Genomic DNA, 18,488 nt, shown 5'->3' on the forward strand with positions numbered 1-18,488 from the left:
TGTTTGCAACTGATTTACAAAACAAATTTGCAGAGGAGACAATCCAATAAATACTGCCATCTGCTGGCCAATCGTTATGGTACGAAAGAACAAAATGAAAATCAAAAATAAGTCACTCGTTACTACTACTGCTCAGATGAGCAGTTTTACAGTAAATTTGTTTTGAGGGTTTACATTTCCTAGAAGTGTGCTCCTGGCAAATGTGCAACGGCCTATTTCTGATAAGTTCTATGATGCCACTTCATTGTAAATTCATTTAGGTTTACAGGGAAAATGTAGTCAATTAATGGACACTCATCCATGTATTAATTTCTGAAACCTACTGGAAAGTAGCAGAGTACTCTGCATTTGTACTTGAGTGAAAGCATTATTTAATTTTTGGCTCGATTCCACAGAGGGTGGCACGCAATATGGCAGCCCCAATTAAGGATGAATGAAAGTTTGGGTATATGTAAATACAAAACCATTCTTCAAACTTCAGTTGCTACAGGAAACATTGGAATAACCCAAGAAGATATCAGCTGGGAAGGCCATTTATGTCTCTTCTCTAGAAAAGATTTTGCCCTGTTCATGCTGATTCTGCTTGTTTTTTCCGACCTACCTCCCCCATGGATTCATTGTTCCCTTTGTTTTGTTTAATTGTTTCTCACTTTACTTTGTTTCCCATAAGATACAGTTGTCCGATGGTCCTTTGACAAGGGCACATGAACCTTTTCCCAGATCACAAAGTAAAGGTTGTGAGTTTGTTCACTTGCTCTTTTTTTTTTTTATTCACGCACCTCTACTATTTTTATTTCAGTCTCTTAATCAAATCAATGCATGGTTGCTAAGATAATTTGGACTCTAGCAAACAGATTGCTAAAATTATAAACTGGATAGCTGCTGAATAAAGAGCTAAATAACTTAAAAATCGCAAATAGTAGAAAATGAAAACCATTTGCAAATTTTCTCAGAATATCCCTCTCTAAATTATACTAAAAGTTAACACAAAGGTGAACAACCCCTTTAAGTGGGAAAACTGCCATAAATAAAACATGAAACTACAGGAATGGAAGCCATTATCCAGAATGCTTGGGACCCGGGGTTTTCCAGATAACAGATCTTTCTGTAATTTAGATCTTTATACCTTAAGTCTACAAAAAAAACATGTAAACGTTAAACAGGACGGTTTTGCTTCTAGTAAGGATTAATTAGATCTTAGTTTGGGTCAATTATAAGGTACTGTTTTATTATTACAGAGATTGACCTATACTAGATATACTATGACCTGGATGAATGAAATTCTTCATAGTCATACAGAGATAAAGCAAATCAGTTTTAAACATTTGGATAAAATGGAGTCTACGGGAGATGGCCTTTCTGTAATTCAGAGCTTTCTGGATGAACGGTTTCCGGATAACAGATCCAATTCTGTAGAAGTCCCTCATTATGCCTTTCAAGGCAGCAGGTGCTTAGATGTGTATGTGTCACCTAGAATACCTTATAATCCATAACTACATTTGTGTCCCCAGAAACATCTTTTAAGGCATTACGTGGGTATGGGTCCCAGAGAAAATCTTTTTAAATCATCAGGGACATATATGCCCCTTATAGAACCTTTATATAAAAGTGGGAGGCGCCACAATGAACATCTTGCCTTTGACACGATTTTAATGGTCTAGTGTGAACTTGCACAGTATACAGAAGGAAGAGCATTCTGGGTACAAAATAATCCCCCCGCCATTTACCTAGATCTGCAATGCAGCACTGGCCGTTCTTTCTCACAAGGATATTCTTGCTCTTCAAGTCTCTGTGAGAAATGGCCGGCTTTCCCTGGGTGCCAAATATCTCCACGTGCAAATGCGCCAGGCCGCTGGCTATTGACAAAACGATTCGCAGGCAGGTGACCGAATCCAGCGTGGTGACCTGCAAGTAGTCGTAGAGGGAGCCCAGCTCGTGGTAATGAGTTATTAGCCACAACTGCGTGCTGGAGTTTCTGGAAGTCATGTCTGAGGCAATAAAACCTTGAAATAGAAATGGCACACCATAAATAAATAGCAGGGGAAAATGCTTTCCAGTGTTCTCATAATTCAATGATGTGAAAATATACTTTCATCTTATTTAAAGCAACAGGAACACTGGGTTAAAAAAAACCCTCCTAGAAACCAGTTTCAGCTAATGCTTAACCCCTTCTCTGACAGGGTAACCAGTTTCATCCATTAACTGGAGTTAAACTATATCAAAATAGTGTCCCTAAACCTTTCATAAATCTTTCAATAATTGTTCGCAGACACACACTCTAAATAACATTAAAGGAAAAGTAACAATTTTTTTTCACTTTAAATATATGCATTCTAAACACTTTTAATAACACATGTAGCATTTTAAAATTGCAATATTATGAATGGTTTTTGAATAAATTACATTACCACTCATTTATTGGGCAAATTTAAAATGGCGATGTAGCGACTGCCAGGCTTCCGATTTAGTCCGGAAGTTAATTTGCTGCATTCTTCAGAGTCGTGCTTCTGTGTGATTTATGGACTTTTTATCAATAGTGAAGGGAGAGGGATGGGGGACTGAGCTTTTCTCCTTTCCAGTGAAGTCTGCATGCCTGTAGGAACGAGCGATTTGTGAGCCTGCATAGGGAGCGGGAGGGGGAGGAGGTACCCGGAAGAATGCTGGGAGACTTGGGTGAAATCTGCATCCTGAGCTCGAGAAATCACTGTAAGGTTACATTTCTTAAAAAATACTTACACTATTGAATTTTCTTTATGATATGTTTTCTAATAAAAGTATTTAGAAGTGATATTTTGAATGTAAAAAAATTGTGTTACAGTTCCTTTAACAAGGGGGATGCTGAAGAATTCCCCTTGACAAAGGCTAGTGTGCTGAAACGTTGGGGTATTCTCATCCTTTGGCAAAGTGTATCTGCTCCTTAGAAAATTGTTGGTATGTATATAGTTGTTAGTATCATTGTGTATAAATTGTCTTGTATAAGATATTGATCTGACTGTACATGTTTATATCTATATATAAAAAGATATTTACGTTATACCACCTTTTGTTTGTATGTTATTTAGAGTGTGCGAACCCATTCTGTTATATTGAGCTTTTGGGCTACTTGTTGGTGGTATCCCTGGGTAATCAGCACCCAGCATTTTTTTTGCATATTTTTTGCGGTTTTGAGTGCCCTCCGATTATGTGTGTTTCTTTCATAAATCTGTCCCAGTGGCCCCCTAACTCTTCAAAGTAGATAAAAACCTTAATTATAGATGCAAGAGAATTCACCAATGAGAATGTGAATTCCCAAACGATGTCAGGCATCTTGCAGTTATCTTGCATACAGTGATTTTTATGTCATTTTGGCTTCATTAAATATCACTGGTTCAGTGCTAGGAAACTGTGCTTAAAATTTTCAACTCCAGTTGCATTTGAATGCAGCCGTGGGCCCTGGAAAGCTGGGGGAAAGTTTTACTGGGCAGTACTGTTTTAAGTATATGACCCTGATCTGAGAGGACTTCAGCTCCCAGCATTGCGCCTCTTTGCTGCACCATCAGTCCCTACTGTACCGGGAGTTACACATGTGCAATACAACAAAATTGGGACTTAGAAACGGAAATCCATTTTATTTGCTCTCATGTGCAGGTGTACAACCCAAGGCAGCAGAAAGGATTGCATGGACCAAAAGTAATATGATGCGCCACTGCTTTAAATAGCACCCTAGGCCAATGTATTTATTAGTGCAAAGGAATACAAGTCTGAATTTAGGGATGAGGGACCTCCTAGTGGTTATAAGAAATTGGCACCGCCTGTGATTCAGCCTTTTTCCTATCATTAAAAAAAAAAAAGAGGGAGAATGCTACTGAAAGACCCATATCTTAAAAGGTAATGTCATGGTACAGCCAATGTATTTCTAGTTGAAATATATGGAATATAGGAATCTCGCTGCTTTCCTTCCCAATCCTCTGTCTGGACATGAAGATGCATACGGGAAAGGTGTTTGAGTTAAACTAGGCTAGAAAAACAAAGCAATGAGTGCGTGACTGGAATGCGCATTTTGCAGAAAACAAAAGGCAGTTTAAGAATGAAATCTTAACGGTTCACTAAACAAAGCTGAAAGAAACAGAACTGCATTAAAAAAAAAAAAAAAAAAAAAAAAGTTAATCTTTCCCTGAATAAAAATGATAATAGGAAATGCAGGTGTGCCCTTCCCTCCTTAACCGATCCCCCTCCTGAACATCTTCAAACTCCCTGATCATATCATGTTACATAAGTTGTGCAAATTAAATGTAACAACTAATGATTCATGATGTCTCTCCATGACTAACTGCACGAATTACGGTTATATAAAAAAGCAATGTACTGTATTGCATGTAGCAAGGGAAAAATAAGCTTGAAAAAAAGTGTCCACCACGGTTGGTCGATAACTACATTTTGCCAGCATCCAGTGGGTGAAATAGATGTCAGAATAACAGAGAACTAATTGAAGAGACGTGCAGCATAAACATGTGTGGGTATAAATATTATCTAGAGAGGAGATGGAGAAACCCATGAACCTTGCAGAGGTGCCTTTATGTCTTATGGTGTGTAGGAGGTATTCTCCACCATTAGTTTTCACCCAGCACAAAAGTCTGTCATTAGTATTAATGGGAAACTGCCTGTCACAGCTGGTGACACACATTTTTGAGTAATGCTGATGACAGTCTTCTCCGCTGGCTAAAAAACATGGTAAAGAATACATCCCAAATGCCAGGAGCCTTAAAGGGATACCGACACACTCCAGGTTTTAATAGAAATGTGTCACTATGCCTCTATGATAGGGGTCCCCAACCTTTTCTACCCCTGCGCCACATTTATATGTAAAATACGTTGAAATATATATATTTTACATTTATATGTAAAATAAGCAAAATGTTGAAGCGCAACATAATTTTGCAAGAAGTTCCTAGGGGTTAGGTTAGCCCCTATGTGGACTTGCAGCATACAAGAGGCTCTGTTTGGCAGTACACATGGTATTTGTGCAACTAAAGCTTGTCTTCAAGCTAGGAATTCAAAAATAAGCACCTGCTTTGAGGCCACTGGAAGCACCTTCCAAGGGATTGGAAAGCAACATGTTGCTCACGAGCCACTGGTTAGGGATCGCTGATCTATGAAATCACTCAGCACTAATCCCACATATGCAAGGTGCTCCTTGCTTCCCCACACAGCCCTTCACTGCTCACCTTTGTCGATCCACAACACAAGCTTCAAGAATAAAGAATGAGATACAACTGATGTCAGGCTTGGGGTGGGTGGAGAAAAGTACTGACGTACTTTTTACATTTGTCCTCCTGCCTATCTATACGTTGTCTGGCCCCCAAGCTGCCATAAATAATGACTTCCCTGTTCTTGAAGCAGTGTTTGGAGATCTACATAGGTAAGAAGCACCGGGCAACTCAAAATTGCCCCAATAGCTCTAGGCGCAGGTATAGGAATATCGACAAGTTCCTGTTTAAACAGTCACTATGCCTTTATGCTTATCATACAAACAAGCAGATGTTTACCCAATTTGGTCACCTACCCACTTCGCCAAATCAGGATCATCAGATCTATACACAGGTCAGTAAGGAGCCAGCTATGTCTAGAGTTATAGAATATGGCTATTTTTTGAGTTTGTGGCACAGAGATGAAGTAATATCTACAGCTACGCCCTTTAAGTGGCTCTTTGTTTTTATAGCACACGCTGGAGGAGAAATGGCTCCAGGAGGAGTTCAGCAGGAGGGAGTTAAAACTACAGTTTAAGATTAAGACCAAACGTTTACACAGACAAGAACTCAAACAGACGAGTGTGCCGAAATGTTTGCAAAGGCAGGGAATGTTAAAAACGCAGACACCCCTAGGGTTTAGCACAATGAAAGCAGAACTGGTTTATTCTATAAAAGCATTTCATTGCAACGATTCTACCCTGAACAGGAAACAGCCTCATTATCTCACTATTGATTATCTGCCCTTTTTATTCCCCTCCACACAGATTTCACTTCGGGCATATAGAGAAACTGCCGCTTTAACAGAAACAAGAGAGCCGGGGCGGCTGGAGTTTTCCACTGACAGCAGTTGCTACCAAACAGTTACTAAAACAAGAAGCTGTCTTGCATTCCCATCCGCTCAAGCCATCTGGTGAGAATGTAGGACAGGCTTCTGCTAATTAAATACTCACCATCCCAAACAGAACATTTACCAGTGTCCAGGAGGCCAAAAAGACCCCAGCTCTTGCAGCAAAACGATCAAATATTTATAAAACGCTAACATGCTTTTTAGCGCAGTACAACAGAACATCTTACCCAAAATATTCTCATGCCTCAGTAACACAGTGTTGTATAATTCTGTTTCCCTGAACCAGGATTTTTCGTCTCGCGATGAAAATATCTTCACGGCAACGCTTTCTCCTTGCCAGAGACCCCGCCATACTTCACCATATCGCCCTTTTCCTGGGTGGGGAGGAAGAATAGAATTTAACAGACAAAATAAGGAGATTTTGACATCAATAACTCGCAAACATATTAAGCTCTAAAACACTTTTTTGGATTTAGCACATGTTATGCTTCGCTAGGTAAAACAACTCCAATGTCTAAAAAATGCATAGTTACAGCTGAGCAAGTGCTACCTCGAATGACCAGCAGAGACACTGGACAAGGATTACTCACATGAGCAACCATGGCTGCCTACATTAAAAAGAATAAAACTCAAAATATGCAGAAAATAATGCTTGCTGGGCCAATTAAAATTAAAATGGCTGCTAAGTCCCAATGGCTTTACCTGGAGTAAACTGCCCTTTGGAAGGGCAGGGGCATCCTGTAGATACTCCCCTGCTATGCCTACATCTAAAAAGCTATATAATTCCTTTAACAGTTTGAATTTTAGGTTCAGTGACTCTTTAAAGGTGGACAAAGTTACTCTAAAGGGTAGAAAAAAAGAGTAAACTGCTTAATTTACTAGATCTGCCGTGGGTTGATTGATTGAGGTGACATACAGATCAATCTGTGTATGGCCACCTTTATGGACATATATAATTTGACTGGGGCATAACTATAAAAGAATTAAAAAGTGTGACTGCCAGAAAAGCAGGAGGAGGTATACTGTCTGGTGGAACAGTGAGTGTTTTAAATATGTTTATCAAAACTGTTTTATTGACAAAGTTTATGGAGCCCTAAAATGATGTAGGGGCCCAGTAAATTGTATCAATTCGATTGCTTACTATGCATCTACAGCAAGTCGTGTAGTCACTTAAGCCCAGTCCTTAGCATTATCCCAGCCTTGAATACATCATCATTCAGAAACCACAGGTCTCACAGGCAGACCAGTTACAATCTCCAAATACCCACACATAACAGCACCACCCACAGACAAACAATCCAAATCTAACTGCTGAAAGAGCAGTGTAAAGCAAAAATTCTATGCAAACAAAACATTTTTTTTGCTGTATTCAACTGTCACTGCTTCTAGTGCACAAATGTCATCTGTAAGCATGCCCGGACTGTGACTTACACACATCCGCGATTACTAGCAAGAATGCTGACACACTGGCTGTGATACATTGTGATTGGCTGGTGATTGATACCAGCACAATAGCACATCAGATATGGTCTCACATCAAATATTTCAGCAATGTCCTTTGGTTTGAAACACTCAAACTTTGGGTTGCCCCAACTGCATCATTTTGGGGATTTGTCAAAATACATAACTGAAGCCTAATCTGCATATTCAAATTAAAAATAAAACAAACAAAACAAATCACCTATGACCAAAATGTCTTCCCAGTGCTTTAAACGGATACGGTCATGGAAAAACCTTTTTTTTTTCCTCAAATGCATATTAGTACTAATGTTAATAGTTTCACGAGGAAACTTAGGAACTTCGACTTCGGAAATCGAAGCACCGCAATAGCATTGGCGCTGGTGTTTTGTCATTTTAGCAGGTTGGAGTAAAAATAGCCTGCCTGAAAGCAGTTCCATTCTGAAGTGCTGGCTCTTTTTCAAAGCACATGACCAGGCTAAATGACATGGGGTGGTTGCCTACACACCAATATACCATTTTCAATTCACTTGTAGGCTGCCACAGAGAACTGGACTTCACTCCAAAATATGATGCAAATAAAAATTGTTTTATTGCACAAAAAGAAACATCTCGGAGGGTGGCCACCCTCTGAGATGTTCCGTTTTGCGCAATAATTTTTTTTTTTATTTGCATCATATTTTAGAGTGAAGTCCAGTTTTCTGTGCCAGCCTACAAGTGAATTGAAAATGTATGATATTACCACTCCAAGCTGAAGGTCTGGGCCTGAGCACATGGATCCCCTGTTAGTATTGGAAAATGTACCTTACTGACTACAAGTCTACAATACTGGTTATATTTTGCCTTACTCCCCATTTCCCTTGTTAACCCTTTAATATTATGTACACCAATATAGTAGGAATAACATTTTACATGGTAGAGAATTATTTGCGTTGTAAACAGTGTAATTTAGAAATAAAAACTCCACCATAAAATCATGACAGAATCCCTTTAAAATTACAAGGCATTAAAAGATTCAGGCTTGGTTCAGCTGGGCCTTAACCTGTCCAGCTGTTTCTCCATGACCAGGAAGTTGGCTGCAGAAAAATAACTCTTCCCACGCTAACAAGAAACAGCAACAATCTTGGACTTTTAACAAGGTAGGTGGGTTCTGAACACAAATCTGTACTCTTTCAAGGTCCCCATCCCATACGAGACTGACTTCTACTTCAGCTTTAGTGTCCCTTTAATTCCAACATGGAGAACTGAAAGACAATCTGTGCTAATGGCAAGGCAGCAGAGCTCATCAGCATTGTAAACTGAATCTCCTGGCACCAGCCCTAGCCTCCCAGTGCACTGAAAGCTAATGCATTTTACATTATCACTCCATGTCGGGAAATCCTAAATGTTTCTGCCAAGGATTTTATAAACTGCTACTCATTAACATATCGGAGCTTTACACAATGAAACAACCCCTCGCAGGTAGAGTCATAAAACAAGCCTGCGCCTTGCTACCCTGCTTTGTCTCTCTCTCTCTCTCTCCTGCCCATTCCAGCCCTGTTTTGCTTACAAATGGAATACCGCAGCTATTATGTCAGTGGCGGCTTCGATTTCTGCAGGCTGCTCTAATTTTGTTTAGTGATGGGGCTTTTTTTTTCTTCTTTAAATGTTAATTAGCCCAATTACACGGGTTAAGTTTAAAACAGAAAGACTGTTTTTCTTCCAGCCTGCTGGAGGTCTTCACTGATTTTCTAAAGGAACACAGAGAGATTGTGTGCTTAAACTCTGAAATACCTGTCTGGTAGAAAGTTTAAATTGTAGGTCAGGCATTCCGCAGGTTAAAGAGTCATAAAGAAAACAATTATATGTAATAAGTGAAGCTCATAGTTTGCAATCTATAATAAGGGCAAAAAATTATTCAGTGAACTATATATAAAATATAAGGATATTAGAAATCATTAAGAGGTTACAGAACTTTATTTGTTATAGTTCAAACACATTTCAGTGATTTCTATGACATAATTAACCATAGTTAAAAAATTATACTTAATGGTATCATCAGTTGTAAAGGTTTTTCACAGCTTTAGTTGTTTGATGGACAACTAAACCCACTTAGGCAACATAGGGTTCTGCATAGACCCTCTCCCTAAAACTGCCCTACGCATCCATTTTAGTATTCCTTAGGCAGAGGTGTTGGAAGCTACCATGTTGAGCTGATTGATGAAAAGATACATGCTTGCTAGAAGCAGATCTGGTGCTGGTTTGTAGTGCACATGCTTCTGGTTAATCAATTGCCCCTGGTATGCACTGCCAAAATGCAATACATTATAATATTTCTAATCTACTATCTGACATACTGTGCTACACCAGGGAAACCTGCATAGTTTGTTTCCCTGCCATGCCTCTGTATAGGAATAAAATCAAATAAACAACAGATTTGGAGTTAATACTAAATTATACCAACCAACACATTCTGCTAGAGTAATCTGCCGAGCAACTGTTCTTTGTACCAGGAATGGAAGCCCAGAACCACTGCCCGATGTACAGGAATGATCCAACATTTCCTGGAAAATGTAACAAGAAGAAGCTCAAATTAGAAACAAAGAAAACAAATATTTGAAATACAAATAAGACAACTATCACAAGCAATTCAAAGTGCTTTTCTGTCTAGCTGATAACATTTCCACAAACACACACATATTATATACACACACACACACACTGAACTTTGGTATGCAGACACAAGCAGCTAAAAGCTCAAAAAATCAATAGCATGTACTTGGCATCATATCAAGTACACACTCACTAAACCAGTGATCCCCAACCAGTGGCTCATGAGCGACATGTTGCTCACCAACCCATTGGATGTTGCGCTCAGTGGCCTCAAAGCAGGTGCTTATCTTTGAATTCCAGGCAAATTTTGGTTGCATAAAAAGCAGTACTGCTAAACCAATAGGCTACCAATATCCAATCAAAGCCCATAATTGGCACTCTAGAAACTTTTTGCATGTTTATGTGGCTCTCCAAATTTTTATATTTGATGTGGCTCACGGGTTAAAAAAAAGATTGGGGACCCCTGCAGTGAACTCTCCCTACTGTACCAAAAAGCCACACACCCTGAACACAAAGAGCTATTATCCCCACTGTTACTGCAGGCACCATCTCTCCCTACTATACCTGTTACCCCACAGCCACTGTTCCTTATCAGAGACTAGTATCCCCACCCACTGCTACTATAGGCCCCATCTCTCCCTACTATAACTGCTACCCTGCAGCCACAATCCCTTCCCAGAGGCTATTATCACACTGTTACTATAGGCACGATTTCTCCTTACTATACCTGCTACCCCACCGCCACAGTCTCTTCCCCAAGACTTTTATCCCCAATGCTACTATAGGTACCATATCTCCTACTATACCTGCTATCCCAAATCCACAGCCCCTTCCCAGAGACTATTATCCCACTGTTACTATAGGCACCATTTCTTCCTACTATACCTGCTATCCCACAGCCATAGTCTGTTCCCAAAGAAGGGACACAAGAGTTACAAACTAAAAGTCCCATTACCTTCTCAAAACGCCATCTCTTTGCTCACAGACTGAATTAATTACATAAAGAATGCAAGAGAATTAGCATACAACAGCAGCAGCTACAGAAGTGTTTTGCACTTTTCACGGAAAGCTTTTTTGGCTGGGCCTCTGTCAGCTAAAAAGGAATTGTCATAAGGTGGCAGAACGTTACATTATTCATAGGAAAACAGGACTTAAATTATAACCGCAATGCAATGGCACAAGCATTCACAACAAGTTATTTTAAAACAAACTGATGACTAAATTTTACAAAAGATAAAAAGTGGGCAGTTTTCATTCATCAGCATATGTGTGTTTACAGTCTTTTAGATTTTAAATCTTCTTTACTTCTATAACTCATGAGTGACATCACTAAGCTATTTATAAGGATTACATCACTGAGGACCGTTTATAGGCATTTATTTTTGCAGGACATTCATGGCTCATGTATTATCAAATTAAAAAACTGCAGTCCTACAATACAATACTTGAGATAAAAACCTGCCAGCCTAGTAGTCAGATAGTAGGAGAATTATGTCTAAGGCAAATAAAGGGTAACTAGCTGGATTTACATCAGTGGAGGCATGTCCAATGGATCTATTTAGTAAAAAGAACTACCCAATCCTGGTCACTCCCGGCTGCAAACACAACCATGGAGAATGGGAATAAAGAATACAGAAGTACAGGCCAACAGGACTCACTGCGAGTGTACTGTCTCCAACATTGGAAGCGATGAGTCCATCAATGGTTCCATATTCTGCATCCCGATTGCTCAGTATCTCCATGTGACGCTGTTGGATTTTCCTGAAGATCAGCACAGCCAAGACAGAAAGTACCACTAGCACAATCACAGGGGCCAAGATAAAGATTGTTAACGTTTCCACGCTGTAATTTAATGCTTGCTTTGGTCTTTCTGTTGGAAAAAAAAAAAATATTGGGTTTAAAAATACTGGTTTGGATACAGTTATAAAACTGCGAAACCCATGTTTTTCTATAACAGAGAGCTGGAACAGTTTGCTGCACAATGAACACTTGCATTCCCGGCAAACTGCTACAAATCAAGAGATTGCAGTTTCTGCGGCACAATCATAGCACCATGTTTAACAGGGTGGTAGAATTAAAAGTTGATTTTAATCATTTTAAACAAAGAGGACTACACCTCAGAAATGGAAGATAGAATTTCTGATTTGGTGGACCCCACAATAATCTTGCCTGCCCGTTCACCAACTGTAAATTGCTGTAGAGGCTTGAGCCTTCCAAACAAGCTGTGGGCTTACCAAAAAATGTCATGTTAAACAGGTGGACATGGCAGGTAATGTCCAGTGCAACACATTTTCCCAAAATTTTGTGGTTGAAAGTGCCCACAGAGTGCCAGATAACCCGCCTCTACCTGGCACCCACCCAAACACATCCACAAGAAGAATGTAAACTAAAGAACATTTCCTGTGAAAATCACCTAATGTATATTTCCGGATATCTCAATTCATGTCCTCAAACACACTCAAATTAAACTCAGGAGCAATCAAATCATCTACTCGGCAGTCTATACAGTAGGGATGCACCGAATGCACTATTTTGGATTCGGCCGAACCCCCGAATTCTTCGTGAAAGATTCGGCCGAATACCGAACCAAATCAGAATTTGCATATGCAAATTAGGGGTGGCAAGGGGAAAACATTTTTTACTTCCTTGTTTTGTGACAAAAAGTCACGCGATTTCCCTGCCTTCCCTAATTTACATATACAAATTAGGATTGGCCAGGCAGAAGGATTCGGCCGAATCCTGCTGAAAAAGGCAGAATCCTGGCCGAATCCCGAACCGAATCCTGAACCGAATCCTGTATTCGGTGCATCCTTACTATACAGCCTGCTAATGAATTAAAAGTATTTCTTTGCTTCAGACTTGATGAATACTTGGGTCATCCCAACCTGTGTGTTTAACCTCCCATCGTTCCTGCCTAGTTAGTGCAATATGACAGTGTTCATATTTGCCGTTACCTGTTATTTTTACCGTGATGTTCAAGTTACAGAGGTCACTCTGACAGCATTCCACGGCCTGGTCCTGAGATGGAGGAGTTTTGCATGTCATTTTGCCTTGTTCATAGACTTGGAAGCAGCCCTTTTGGGACACCATGACACCATCGTTTTTGCTGAGCGAAGCAAAACACTGCTGCCCATAACAGTGGTCCCCGTTGCCGCAGGACATTCCTTCACATACACATTTATACTGCCCTGCGTTCAACTTCATTTCCTCATCTGTAAAAGACAGACACATGCACGGTCAACATTAACTGGTTCAATAACCAAGGTCAGAGAATGAGAGGCACAATAGAAAGCCTTGGACATACCAAAATATAACTTTTATATATATATATATATATATATATATATATATATATATATATATATATATATATATATATATATATATATATATATATATATATATATATAATTTTCTGTTTTGGGTGACTAAGATTGGGGTTTTGGAACTAGTGCTCCTTCTGTCTCATTGTAAAAGTGCACTCATGCGCAAAACTGTTCCATCTAACCTTGGTAACATAATGGTGTAAGCCAGTGATTGGTTATACGTTAGGTGCCCCAGTCATATTCTTTCCACCCTTGACCATGCTGATGGATGAAGGCCCCCACCTAATGTACCAACTTCATAGAAGTGCCAGGAGCTGCATAATCCAGTCCCTGGGAAAAAACTAAGGCTGCTGCCAGTGAACTTTAAAGCAGTGATAGTGCCCTCAGTAGTGCTAAGAAGAATAATACATATTCTACCCATCACTGACTGGCATTCAGCTCACAGGTCTTGTGTCCAGGCAAGTTTTATAGACACAATAATGACAGTTTATTATACACAGTGCTGATACAGGGAAGATAGAGTGAGCAAGAGGGAAATTGATCAAAATTTGGGAAAATGTTCCTTTGTGCCACAAAATATTGGGCGTCATATGTTGCAGTAATACAAACAAGGGAATATCTGTATCTTTCCTAGAGACAGAGAGGCAACACTGTCATCTTTTAGGAAGAACAGGAAACGTTCTGGGAAAACAACAAGGAATAGTCTGTGCCCACAATTAGCAATGTCTGAGAGTTAGACATCCTGAATGTTGTTACTAATTTCCCCTTTATGAGACAAGTTGCCTCCCAGTCCATCAATAAAGAGCTTTATTTAAATCAGCTCTCAGAAATGGAAGTGTTTGCCAGCTCTCTGTATATGCATATTTCAGCTTGGCAATGGCCGGCTGGATCACATGGGTGTGGGAATATTTCAGATGTTCTGACTAGCTTCTGAATAATATACAAATAAATTATGTACAACTCCTGCTGCGTTAATACTTCCACTGCCAAAAAAGCAGAGGGTGACATATTGCAAATTTCCAGCCCCATTTAGCAGGGAGCAGCTGGCAGCACCTAATGCATTGCCCACAGTGACATTACTTTCTACTTGCCTTCCATGCTGGGAGAGGAAAAAGCAACCATCATAAGGATAGGAAGAATCATAACACCATCCACCATTTTACAGCTCTGAAAAAAAAGAAAGAAATGTAAGTTATTTTTCTTCTTTAAAAGGATATTATACTGTTATATTATGCTTTGTACAATAAATATGGATACTCAATTTCTGATTATATAGTCATATCTCAGTTTAGGTGGCCATTCATGTTGATTTTTTCTCTCCCAACGACCAATTTTAGTGAGATCCACAAATCACTCAAATTATCGGGAGGTTCGCGGGCACTGAACGGTCATGCATCTAACGATTTTTGTCCGATATTGGTTACAAAATTTTCATTGTTCACAGTAAAATTTATCCATTGCCCAATTATTTGCAGGGCCAAGCAGGCAGCTACCCACAGCTAGACGGTATTGATTTAAATGGTCTTTTTAGTTTATGGACAAATCAACATTTAAATGATCATTTCAGGATAAAATTAATCTTTCAATAATGAAAAGATCTTATAAAAATCTCAAAGTCTATGGCCACCTTTAAGGAGCATAATTATTCTGCATTTTATAACAATCTGGCCACTGGGGGGTGGGGGGTTTATTAGAGGTAATGTAGGCATACACAGGCCTACAAAAGCTACAGTCAGAATTTTATTGACCAAATTATGAGGCTCTTAGGGGGGCCTGCACCACCAATCTATCAGTTATCTATCAGGCATAGTTTTGTTGTCCATGTCGGTCAGGTCTTTATAGACCTGCAGTATGAGCCAATCATTGGCCCCAGACATGGGTGGCTGAACAGTGCAAAGATTTACTCCTTTGCATTAACTTTCATGACAACACTTGGCATGTAGCACAAACTAAAGGTTCTGGCAGTTCTAGGACACCCATTGGGTGCCTATGGCACATTTGTGCTAATCTGAAGGACTGATATCATAAGCATAACACATGAATTTGGAACACCGTGCTGTTTAAGGCACGTTCATGCCCATCATAGAAGAGTGAAAATTTGTCAAATTCAGAAAAATTCCATGTGCCTACAATTCCGACAGGAGTGTTCTGTACAGAACTCAATTGCAGTATTTGTTTGTAAGAGCCCTAAGAGTTAAGATAAATCAGACATCTTGTTTATTTGGTATTTAATCCCTCAGCAAGTTTATAATATAAACTCAGCATACATAATTATGTGCCACTGCCGGCTTCATCCCTCACAATGTTCACTTGTTTTAGAAAGCGCAGTACAAAAATACAGTGTGTTCCATTCCTTACAGAGTAAACAGGATCTGGTTCTAAATGAAATAGTCTCGTTAGATCTGAGGAAAATAAAAATTATACAAAAAATCGAAATCATCCGGTGTGCCAAACGCAGTGTTTCCCCTCCACAGCGTCCAATGCAGCGGCCATTGCTAAGTAACCCTCCCACACACTTTGAATCATGGAAAATTAACTGAAAGCATGCCCAATAAAACACTTCCCTATCTAATGAAAATTCTATGTGTTCCCAAGCCAGGCACTTCAAAATTATCAGCAAAAAGGAAAATATATTAACTTTTTTTTTTTTACTTTTGTGCTTAAAAAAAAAAAAACCCTAGTGGTCAATTCTGCAATTCCAATGACATACATACACACACAAATAGTAATGATTAAAGGGATACCGTCATGGAAAAACATGTTTTTTCCAAAACACATCAGTTAATAGTGCTGCCCCAGCAAAAATCTGCACTGAAATCCTTTTCTCAAAAGAGCAAACAGATTTTTTTATTTTCAATTTTGAAATCCGACATGGGGCTAGACATTTTGTCAGTTTCCCAGCTGCCCCAGTCATGTGACTTGTGCCTGCACTTTAGGATGGAATTACTTTCTGGCAGGCTGTTATTTCTCCTACTTAATGTAACTGAATCACTCTCAGTGGGATTTGGATTTTACTATTTAGTGCTGTTCTTAGATCTACCAGGGAGCGTTTATCTTGTGTTAGGGAGCGGCTATCTCGTTACCTTCCCATTGTTCTGTTGTTAGGCTGCTGGGGGTGGAAAGGGAGGGGGTGATATCACTCCAACTTGCAGTACAGCAGTAAAGAGTGATTGAAGTTTATCAGAGCACAAGTCACATGACTGGGGGCAGCTGGGAAACTGACAATATGTCTAGCCCCATGTTAGATTTCAAAATTGAATATAACAAAATCTGTTTGCTCTTTTGAAAAATGGATTTCAGTGCAGAATTCTGCTGGAGCAGCACTATTAACTGATTCATTTTGAAAAAAAAAACAGTTTTTTCATGACAGTATCCCTTTAATGGACAACTAACAACTGCTGTTAAATAACAGCAGATGTTAAATTAAAAACAAATATGCAGATTGTGGCCCACTGATGTATGTGTGGCTACCATATTATAATTAGGTAATCTGCAATAGATTACATCCATAGCATGGCTAACACGATCAAGTTTTGATGTCAATAATTAATGAAATGTGATCGGATTTGGATTTTTTTAAACCTGTTGTGAAATAGGAGACTTCTCCCATATCATCTATCATTTGGGTGCATCCAATATGCACTCTACAAGCTGTAACTCAAAGAATTCTGTAATGGCAGATATATACAACTGTAGATCACTAACAGCAGAAACTTTGCCAATTTACTACCTTTTTGAAGGAAATTAACAAAATCATACTTTAAAGTACAGAATATTTTTAAAGGAAGCAGCAAAGCTGGACTAATTTCACACGTAAGCCCATGGCCAGATCCCAACTCCAACCAGACTTCACCCTTTGCTCTGCCTGTTTAAGCAAGGTTTTTAGGAATGTTTTGGGTATATTTCAATGCTTTTCAGTTGTGGAAAGTCCAAGATCAAATAGGGTACCTGTGGAATACCTGCAAGCTACAAACATAACATTTGCAGATTTTCTGACTAAGTGAGCAGCTCACTGGTGCCCTGCCTGGGCTCTAATCTGAGCAATCTGTCTCCCATTCCCTCCCAGGGAAACAGACTGGTAGTAGACCTAGGACAGGGGCAAAGTAAGATAGATGGTCTGGAAGAGAGCCAGTGGGTCCGGGCATGCCTGACTGTATTCGTACAGGACTAGCAAGTAAGTAATATTTAGGTTCAAATTCTGACTGTGAATGACTGGGCTCTTACTGCAGGTAGTGGGTGAGAGAAGGCCAAATCAGGGTAACACTTGAAAAACTGAGATAAGTTGTCAAATCTGAATTCAGACTACTCTTGAGCTCAGGCTCAATAATAAGAAATTAGGGATCAGTATTTGGTTGATGTAACCAAACAAATCCAAATTATGGATTCAGAACATTTTTGCTTTATGGGCAAAGGAATATGCTACCAATCAAAAGTCATATGTGCCAAGACAATGTTATTTGTATGCAAAAAAACGCACTAATGGATAAAGAAATTTTTTTTTTTAAATCTAACTACTGATTGGCAAATGTCTGTATCCTTCATAGAGGAAGTAGCTAACCTGGCCACAGGGAGAGGGAGAATAATGAACTGTTTGTTTGTGGTTCCCTTTGTAGAGAAGTTTGGCACATTGTACAAAGACGTTCTTTTCTGTTGGCCAGACGCAAACACTCCTTTGGCCCCGGATCTCACTTACAACAAGAATGACGGAGACACAGCCAGTACTTAATATTGTAGCACTGAAGTATGTTGGGCAGACAAAACATTGAATCCCTTGCCTGCATTCTACAAAGGAATCTCTCTGTGCTCTAATGCCTTCTTCACATACTGAGATGCTCAGCTCTGTTGTATAAATACTGAAAATTCCTTACATAATACCGTAACAATAGTGTGCAGGGCCTGCTTACAGCAGTGTCTATGGGAATTTCTTTAATCCAATTAAGTATACGGTCTTAAGGACAGAGACACACGCTCAGATTCGGGGAGATTAGTCACCCAGTGACAAATGTCCTCTTCTTCGGGGTGACTAATCTCCCCAAA

At 39.5% G+C, this 18,488-nt stretch overlaps 1 protein-coding gene across 1 annotated transcript in view; it reads right to left on the reverse strand.

Annotated features, from left to right (window-relative positions):
- The window catches only part of acvr1.S (activin A receptor type 1 S homeolog), a gene marked incomplete at its 5' end in the record, with an annotated part of 51,239 nt that overhangs the window by 7,953 nt on the left and 24,798 nt on the right, over positions 1–18,488 (reverse strand). Inside the window, 6 exon segments of the mRNA NM_001090258.1 lie at positions 1,728–2,003; positions 6,303–6,449; positions 9,977–10,076; positions 11,784–11,995; positions 13,080–13,337; positions 14,543–14,618. Of these exon segments, the coding sequence (NP_001083727.1) occupies positions 1,728–2,003; positions 6,303–6,449; positions 9,977–10,076; positions 11,784–11,995; positions 13,080–13,337; positions 14,543–14,609 (1,060 nt within the window).

Source organism: Xenopus laevis, chromosome 9_10S (assembly GCF_017654675.1).
Source record: "Xenopus laevis strain J_2021 chromosome 9_10S, Xenopus_laevis_v10.1, whole genome shotgun sequence".
NCBI classification, from domain to species: Eukaryota; Metazoa; Chordata; class Amphibia; order Anura; family Pipidae; genus Xenopus; species Xenopus laevis.